Source organism: Amblyomma americanum, chromosome 2, assembly GCF_052857255.1.
Source record: "Amblyomma americanum isolate KBUSLIRL-KWMA chromosome 2, ASM5285725v1, whole genome shotgun sequence".
NCBI classification, from domain to species: Eukaryota; Metazoa; Arthropoda; class Arachnida; order Ixodida; family Ixodidae; genus Amblyomma; species Amblyomma americanum.
The window spans coordinates 11,077,017-11,086,325 of NC_135498.1; the positions used below are offsets into that span (position 1 = coordinate 11,077,017).

The 9,309-nt window shown below is 43.8% G+C and overlaps 1 protein-coding gene and 1 non-coding gene across 4 annotated transcripts in view; both read right to left on the reverse strand.

Moving 5' to 3' along the window:
• Positions 1-5,285, reverse strand: part of LOC144120562 (uncharacterized) — a 36,371-nt gene extending 31,086 nt beyond the window's left edge. For 2 of the 3 annotated variants that reach the window (XM_077653098.1, XM_077653099.1), the window contains exon 1: positions 5,057-5,285. In XM_077653098.1, the coding sequence (XP_077509224.1) occupies positions 5,057-5,165 (109 nt within the window). In that variant the 5' untranslated portion in view covers positions 5,166-5,285. The remainder of the gene's footprint in view (positions 1-5,056) is intronic. The other variant, XM_077653100.1, reaches the window with a different exon arrangement.
• A 3,333-nt stretch (positions 5,286-8,618) lies between these two features.
• On the reverse strand, positions 8,619-8,692 carry TRNAA-GGC (transfer RNA alanine (anticodon GGC)). The gene has a single exon. It is a non-coding gene; the product is annotated as a tRNA-Ala (tRNA).
• Between the last annotated feature and the right edge of the window lie 617 nt (positions 8,693-9,309).

Genomic DNA, 9,309 nt, shown 5'->3' on the forward strand with positions numbered 1-9,309 from the left:
TTTAAGTTCCGTTTTAAATCCTTCCTGTGGGGGCTTTACATAGCATTACCATATTCCAGAATTGGTCGTATAAACGTCTTGTATGCAATGAACTTAATTCCTTTAGTTTCGTTTTGTAGCTTTCCTGCAAAGAAAACAATGCTTCTGATAAGATTTAAATATATATTTTCAATGTGAATATGGCTATGCGTTACTGTAACTGCCAAAAACCCGAAACTCTGTACCTCAACTAAGGCATGTTCTGATATATTGTATTCAAATATGATACGATTGTGTTTTGTAGTTATATGCGCGTGTGTAGATTTTTGGTACCTAATTTTCATACTCCAGCTTAGGCACAACGAATTTAATGACTGAAGGCGTCTATTTAGTTTGATCTGACCTTCCAGACAAGCTACAGGGGTATAAATGTAGCAACTATTGGCAAAAAGTTTAGTCATTACGGTAGATCAACGATGGTATGAATATGATTCATATATAATTGAAACAATAAGAGGCCCAAAGCGGAGACCTGCGGCCCTTGAGGCAGTACTTCACACTTTCTGAACACGCTTTTTCGAATGCTAACACTTTGACACCAGTCTTTGAAGTATGCCTGAATGCACAATATTATAGTCTCACTAATTTCTAGCCTTTGCAATATACAGTAGTTTATGATGAGGAACTTTATTAGATGCCTCTAATTTAAATTAAAACCTAACTGACTCTATAGAATCGTTAAACTGCAAGACTAAGAAAATTTATGGTAATTAACTAATAACGGGTATACCCGGAGGATATATATATATATATATATATATATATATATATATATATATATATATATATATATATATATATATATATATATATATATATAGCCTCCGGGTATACCCGTTATTAGTTAATTACCAAAAATTTATGGTAATTAACTAATAACGGGTATACCCGGAGGCTATATATATATATATATATATATATATATATATATATATATATATATATATATATATATATATATATATATATATATATATATATATATATATATATATATATATATATATATATATACTTAATTCACGCTAAACAGACGTATGCACAGGTAGTAAAACGTGCATATCCAAGTCCCTTCGTACTGTCTTTCCTTGCTTTTCTACAAGCTATATTCGATAACAAAGATAGATTTAGTGCTTGTAAATGAAATAATGTCCTGTTTGATTCAATATATAAGCATTCCTATACCAAGTTCGCTTTTTATGCCTTCGGAATAGGAAGGCATTCTTTGACGTCGTAGCTTTAAAAATATGTTGAGGATTGTTGAAGCGCATTCTACAATCCCAATTAAGAAGAAAAATGACAGAAAATGGACGGCGCAGTTTTAAAAAATTTATGAAGCTGTTCAAACTTCGTCGCCAGTACCTAAGGGATCGCATGCAAACAAGCGATGAATAAAATATGCGACCACGATACTATTGACCTCTTCGAGAACGTGATGGCACATGCAAACTTGCGGGATGAATTCCTTCTGTGAATCATCAGAAAGTAAAATGAACGGTCGATGGCGGAGATGGAATTTCTAGAAACATTTAAAAAAAGGTCGTAAATAGCAAATAATCAGGTGCGTGCAAAAATTTGTATGCATGCCCTAATACTCTTTAAAAGAAACCTGGCATCCCCCCGAAAATCCCCCTTCAAGTTCTATATGCGTGACTGGCGTTTGTAACTCCACTCCTCGCCAACTTCCGCATAAAACTCTCCCTCTCACTGCCAACCGTTCGATCTCTCTTGCCCACAGATTTTGATATCAGATACTTCCCTCTGCCTCACTTCTCGGAATACGAATCGCTGCGAACACCATTGATGAATGGGTAGTCATAAGAACGAAAGACCCGCTTATTGTACAGAAAAAGTGGGCCTCTCTCTTATTGCTCACTCTTCAACCATCTTATAAGCCCATCCTAAAAACTGAGGGTTACAGATTTGTACATTTAACCAACGTACATACACTACTCTCACTGACCCATGGTCTCAAAACAAACGGATATTTCGGCAGTTTATATTATCACGAGCTATCAAGTGCAGAGTCATATTTATTTAGGCTGAATAGCTAACAGCCAATTTATTCGCATTTGCAGCTATATGGCAACTAAGTTCTGATCCCTTTTGATCTGACTAATGAATCGTTTTAGTTGCTGCTGGGCGGTGGCTCAGTGGTTATTACGCTCGGCTGCCCACACGAAAGACGCGGGCTCGATCCCGGCCGCGGCGGTCGAATTTCTATGGAGGCGAAATTCTTGTGGCCCGTGTACTGTGCGATGTCAGTGCACGTTAAAGAACCTCAGATGGTCGAAATTTCCGGAGCCCTTCGCTACGGCGTCTCTCATAGCCTGTGTCGCCTTGGGACGTTAAACCCCCATAAACCATGAACCGTATAAATCAATCGCTGTTGAAATAATTAGTCTAGATTCATGTTCTCCGGCCCTTTCTTTCGAGTCCTGACGCTTTCTTGCGCCGCCCATCAGACGACAAGCGCCACCTGTACTCAAGGGGGACAGCTGCACGTACATCATCACTGGAGCCACAGCAGGACGAGCTACAAAATTCCCAATAAGCGCGATTCACGGAGGCCGCTAGTGGGCTATGGAGCGGAAAGATGGCGCTTGAGGACGGTGCGCTTAGGTTTGGCTTAGACTTTGGCGTGTAGTTCGTTAGCGCAGGCACAGCCACCGTTATCTTATGGTTATTCAACAGCATGCTGGTTATTCAACAGCATGCAGCATTGCCAGTATACAAAGCAGAGATCAAAGTAAAGCTAAGGAGGTCAACATAATATACATTCATTTGGTTTATTCAAGCCACGGTATAACCAGCATCGGTATACGCTTTTAGCTGGTTACATCGTTGTTATACTATGCCTTTCAGAAAAAAAGAAAGTAGCTAAAATACGTCGATACGATAAGCGAACGGCAGATAAAAAGATATGTTAGCCGGCGCTGCATACTGAAAGTATGGTTCCGTCGCGTGATGCGTCATTAATTCACAAGACAATTTTCAAATCACAGCAGTTCAAGAGACGCACAGTAGTTCATTCGCCTATAGGCAGGGATTGGGGCGCCTGTATATGCTCAAATTTTAAGGTATGCAAATGTCGTTGTGGAAATCCGCAGCTACTCATAGCTTTTCAGTTGCTATGTTTAAGGTGTTATGGTTTACAAATGTCAAGAAAGCCTGCAGGTAGAGTTCAATACGGTCTTGCTCTCTATGTGAAACGACACCTTATTTCTGCAAAGAACCTAAATCGATAAGACGTTCAATGAAAGTTTGCAGTGCGACGTCCATCGCATTACAAGCTAGTAGTGCCTGCGAGGCTGACCGCCATTGTTTGAACAGACAATTTAACTATTGTTTTTCATTTGCAACTCGACTTCTGACTAGCCTGGGCAGTTTGTCACCTATTCTATCCTAGCGCTATCCGAATTCAAGAAAACGGAAAAGAGGAAAGATTATTTTTGCTGTTTTTAAGCAACCTGCCAAAGTATTGCACAGCCAAATATGAAAATAAGTGAACCGAGGAATTGCAAAATACAGCATAAGGTAGGCCTGATAACTAAAGCTTGCTTATAAATGCCGCGATTAAAACGAAGACAAAAACAGGAGCTACAATTAACTTATGCGCACTGAAAACCTACAGATAAGCAAAATTTTCTACCGGTGTATCAAGCATTGAATACAAGAGACCGGCAGGAAAGCTGGTAAATATTCTCTGGCAGAAAAATTCGCAGCGTGCGGTAAGCGTTTGAGCGCCAGTTCAGTAATTTTACTTCCTCGAGGAGATTTCGAAGAGAACAAATAAACACTGAGAAATTCACGGCAGGGAGAAAGAGAAAGAATGCACATTTACATGGTGTAATAAGTCAACAAGAGATGTAAAAAGTTAATAAAGGAACCAAACCTTATGTTGGTATAATGCGGTCAAAAACAGCATAAGCAATGAGAGCTGCAACTGGAAGGAATTGTGAGCGGGAACATCGAAAACGCATCAATTTCTGGAACTTAATTCATTGTCTGGGCGCCTTGAACAAGACGGTCAACCGGACGAAATAAGTCAACAGGCATATTCGGTTTGAACTGATGACAAGGGCAGAAGCTCGCCGAAGGGTACGGATGTATAGCCTTCTATAAACTACCCTGGCCAGTGGGTTTGAATCTATAGGCTCTGCAGCACGACTCTCAGTACACCCCATGTACTCGATGTCATGGAAGAGTGAGAATAAATTACTTTCTCTGTCCTTGCAATCTGTGAAGTGCCGGTGGCTGTACGAGGAAGCCATACCGCGATCTGCATCGTACCAATTGCCTGAGAAGTTTTTGAGGCAGCTTACATGACGGCTAATGGCCTCTAAACTGCCTGTTCAAAGTTTAATTTAATCATGATAGAATGCGTTTCCCAGACTTGGTTGCGTTTTTATTTCGGAAACTACAGGGATTGTTCGCAGCGCATCCTTACGACGCTTACGTAAAGGGAGGTTAAGGAAAGGCCGCGTTTTCAAACTCCGCGGGGATTCAAAGGTATCCCCTGGTTGGCGTCAGATTTTTGGCGCCTTCCACAAGAGCTCAAGCTTTGTAGCGGGAAGTTAAATTTTATACCCAATGAATCCTTTTGAGAAAATTATAGAGTAATTCGAACGTCATCTAGACTTGAATTCATAGGTGTTTGGCAATGTCACGGTGCTCATCTCACGAACATCGTTGACCTGACCGCAGCTGCTGCTATCGGAAGTTCGTATCCTAATGTTTACTCGAAGGCTTGCAATTGCATGCTTTGTATGGCATTAGCAGATATGTCGCTCAACTCTAGCAGTCGCTTATACGAAGTGGAAGGAGAAGATGATAACTTGCGAGCGTTTATTAAAACTGAATACCTTCATTTCGTGCTGCACACTACCTTCTCAGGTGTGCACTAGAAAGAACTATGCTTAATCATCAACTCGTGTTCTACGCTCAATAGGATGAAGCCCGTCTCTCCCGCTAACAAGTTGCGGTGCGGTGTGAGACCAAAATGTTCAAAACTCACCTCGGGTCGGTGGCAGAAGACGGTCACTTCGGAGTTGCTGCGTCGGCGGCGACACGGAAAAATCCGAGAGAAAGGCCAGGCTCATCCCAGCAACGTCGTCGGGGTACATCACGGGCCCGTCGGAGGCGGCCACAACTTTTTCACGCGCACACTGGCCAAGCTCTTGATCCTCTCTGCGCCCGCGCGCTCCCCGCCGCCGTCGGCCCTGCTACCTGCCCCGTCCCGCCACCGCTGCTGCTGCTGCGTCATCAACGTGCGCTCCGGCGCTGGATCGATGCCGGTCACGTTTCGGACGTTTTTCCTCCTCTCCCATCGGCTCCTCCAAGCTCGGCGTTGCGGGGAAGTTGAGCCACGCGGGATGGCGAAGAGAAGGGGGAGGAGGAGGTAGAGACTGCAACACACACTTGGAGGCACGCGGCCGCAGGGTTTCACATTTAGAAGCGACCGCTCGGTCACGAGTTCGCTTCGTCCCGACCGCGCAGCTGTTGTTGCTGCTGCGTCCGCCTCTTTCCTCCTCTTCCCTTCGTCGTAGGGATGGTGGGCATGAAAGAGGAGAGACGTGTAGGAACGACGACCCACGCTGCGTGTTTGGGAGTTCGGAGGTGAACGACGCATGCACTAAGAAGGGCTGCTGCGGAAGACAGTGATTGCCATCGGAAAAGTTGGTGCGGCTGCAATGATCGCGGGACAATATGTTGTGGCAGGAGGGGGGCGAAGACCGGAAGTATTCTTCCACACACTCGTATTTAGCACTTCTTTGGTTTATGTAAGCAAGCCGGCCTATCGATATGGAAGAAAACAACGATGGGTAGATGGGTACCTATTCGGCGTGCAAGTCAGACAGCGCAAGGCGTTCCTCGTGCTGTGGAAAGAAACTGAGGGCATTCGGGACGTAGTACGTGAATTACTGCCAGTTTCTGATTTTATTGTTTTTTTTTTTTGCTTGAACGTTTAAAGAGCAGTTGTTGCGTGGTAGCTTCTACAGCAAAATAATCGCAAGGCTAATTCCGCTAGTAGCTTGCACAGCCTCGACCTCCCCCGGTTAGAGCGAAAACGTGACTCACAAACGGGAAAGGCAAAAGAAACGAATACGCAGCAGCATAATCGGCCGCACTAAGAGAAATGCTTTCGCATTACGGCACCTGAGCAGATTTAAGTGCACTCCTGGAATTTTTCATTTTTCAGCGATATCAACAAACACATATTAAAGATTCATTTGCTACCGCCCTGGCATTGCGCTCAGTGAATGTGAAAACGCTAGCTCAAGCAGACGCCAAAAGATTTTATGGTATTTGAAAATTTCAAAATTTGACATTTTGCTCCCATTGGCGGGGAAAAATGAGACGGCCGGAAGAATCGAATCACTCAGCCCTGCAATGAATGCTCACTAAGTTGGCTCCTTGGGCAAGAGTTTTAAGAGCCCGTTCGCAAGACAAGTACTGTAGCCAGGCGCGGAGCGGTAAAGTTGTTCTCATGACCCGCTTCAAACTTCGTGATGATCCTCTTCAAACTTCGTTTATGAAATTTTACGTGATTGTGGGTCAGACTAAACAGAGGCTGCTCCATCATTACCACATGTGCTGCATAAAAAGCTGTTTTTTGCTTGTTGGCAAGAGTGCGATGCTTAGATTTAGAAAAAAAATGCGTGCAGTTCCTGCCCGTCGCATTTTTTGATTGAGTTGCAGTGCGCATGTGGCTGGTGATTTCACCTAAATATCCAATTAATTTGATTGCAAGCTCTAAGGTTGCATGACGCTAAGTAACAGAATGTTGAGTTTTGCCCCACTGTCCTCTAAGACTGATGCATTCTAAGACTGAGCGACTGAATTCGATAGTAGACTTAAAACGTTTTTTCTTAATCACTATAAGAGCATAGACACCTTAGTGCCTTCGTCTCGTAGCGCTGGTTCAACATTTCTAAGCAATGAACCAACTAGCCCAGACCAGAATCCTCACTCGCCGTATTATTTTCCTAAAGCCCAGATCGAACCCACCATATCTCGAAGACGAACTGGCTTACTCCATCAATACCACTTTGCACACACGAGAACACACTATGCAGTCATGCGCCACAGAGCTATCCTAAATATTTAACGCTGGACTTTCTGATGGATTAAACACACCCCGTCTCGCTTTCTTTCCATCCTCCCTGTTGAATGTTAAGAAAATTAGTGGGGCTTTTATGGTTTTGCATGCACTAAGGAAAATTCGTTGTTTCTGAAAACGAAGTACAGACAATAACTTTTGAGGACGTCATCGCTTGAAGCAAAAGAGGAAAAATCCGCGGTAAAGAAAGAGCACCAGCAACCTTCCACAAGTGAACAACAAATCGAACACTGCAGACGCAGCAACAAAGTTTGTGCTGATCGAAGAAGCTGCTCCTTGTCGGGCCTTATAGATACAAGCTTTCAAGTCGCGCCTCTCCGAAAAACACACTAGAGAGGTGAGGGTCTTGAATCGACCTCAGACTCAAACTCAAACGTTCCAATGTAACCACTGGCGACCTCTTCGAGACGCCATTGCCCTCACTGTTGTCCATAGAGGCGTCGATTCTGCTGGACGCTACCAAAAATTAACAATTCATCGATGCCCGCAGTTAAGGCTATCGAACAGTGGCCTTCAGCGTCAACAGCTAAACGGCCAAATAGGCAATGTGTAATCAGTAGTAATGTTGGCGCACTGCACTCACAAAGTGAACACTCTTGTTTTGCGTCTCTGCTCATCAAACCAGCTACGGTTGCTCAGTGGCTAAGGCGTTCGGCTGAACTGCGTCGACCGTACGTCTATACGAAGGACGAAAGGCAAAAGGCGCTCGTGGGCTGTGCGATGTCAGTGCATGCTAAAAAACCCCAGGTGATAGAAGTTAATCCGGAGACATCCGTTACAGCTCCTTTAATAACCCACGTGCAACATCGGAAGGTTAAACCACTCATAACGAAATCATAACCTAATCTGGTGAAAAGGGAGAAAAAAAACTCATTGTCATCCACCCAGCGCAGTCGTACGTCTTCAAAGGAAACGAACCCCAGGCCAGGAACAATTTTTCGTTAATTGCGAAATTTCTGTGGAAGCTTTATAGTTTTCCTTGGTAGCCGTATGCTTGCGCTTCAGTGGATGGTGATGAGTAATTTGCTCTCTTAATACAAATTTACTCCACCTAGGGGGATTCCCCTAAACATTTGACCGGTTTTTGTTTATCTTGTATTGAAGTTAAGCCATGTTGGGCAGCCAGGCGTGCTCATCGTGCCGAACTGGTGGTACGAACAACCGAAGCGTAAAAGACGCGAAGATGCAGAGGTGCGAGTAGCCAAATTGGAAGAAACGCGTAGTAAACGCGAAGTGCAAGCGGAGGCGAGACGGTTGACAGCCTGCTGGCGCAGATTTGTAGCATCACACTGTATGATCGCCCGTCAATTCATTTTGGTCAAATGTCTAGGGAATCCCGCAAGGTAGAGTAGATTTGTAATAGAGGAATAATTACTCATTGGCATCCACCCAAGCGCAGCCATACGGCTACAAAGGAAAGCTATACAGCTTTCTCAGAAACTTAGTAGAAAAATTCGTCCTGGTCCGGGGTTCGAACCCGGGACCACCGCTTCGCCGGAGCAGTCGCTCTACCACCTGAGCTAACCAGGACGGCAAGCTTATGGTAGGGAATTGATCAATAACTCGAAGTGGGAACAGAGTTGGTCAAATCTATTCCACCTTGGGGGATTCCCCTAAACATTTGACCAACTCTGTTCCCACTTCGAGTTATTGATCAATTCCCTACCATAAGCTTGCCGTCCCGGTTAGCTCACTTGGTAGAGCGACTGCTCCGGTGAAGCGGTGGACCCGGGTTCGAACCCCGGACACGACTAATTTTTCTTTAACTACGAAGTTTCTGAGAAAGCTGCGTAGCTTTCCTTTGTAGCCGTATGGCTGCGCTCGGGTGGATGCAAATGGGTCAATTAATTTTATGGCTCAAAATGTTGTAGTGAAAATCAAGTTTTACGTTTAGCCTTAAGTCATATTAGTTCAAAAAACGTTTTGTACACTTCAGTCATACTGGCCAATTTTTCATTTCATGACAGTCGCATACCTTGTGAAGTTTTTCTGCAATATATTCACCAAATTTTTGTACTTCACAATTTCTCTTGTGGGTTACGATTCCACAGTTACTCTAAATGCACCACTGAGATGAACATCTACGTCAGTTAAGGTGTTTGTACTTTCTAGCTTCTCCCAAGGAAAATATTTGAAGAAAAAAATAC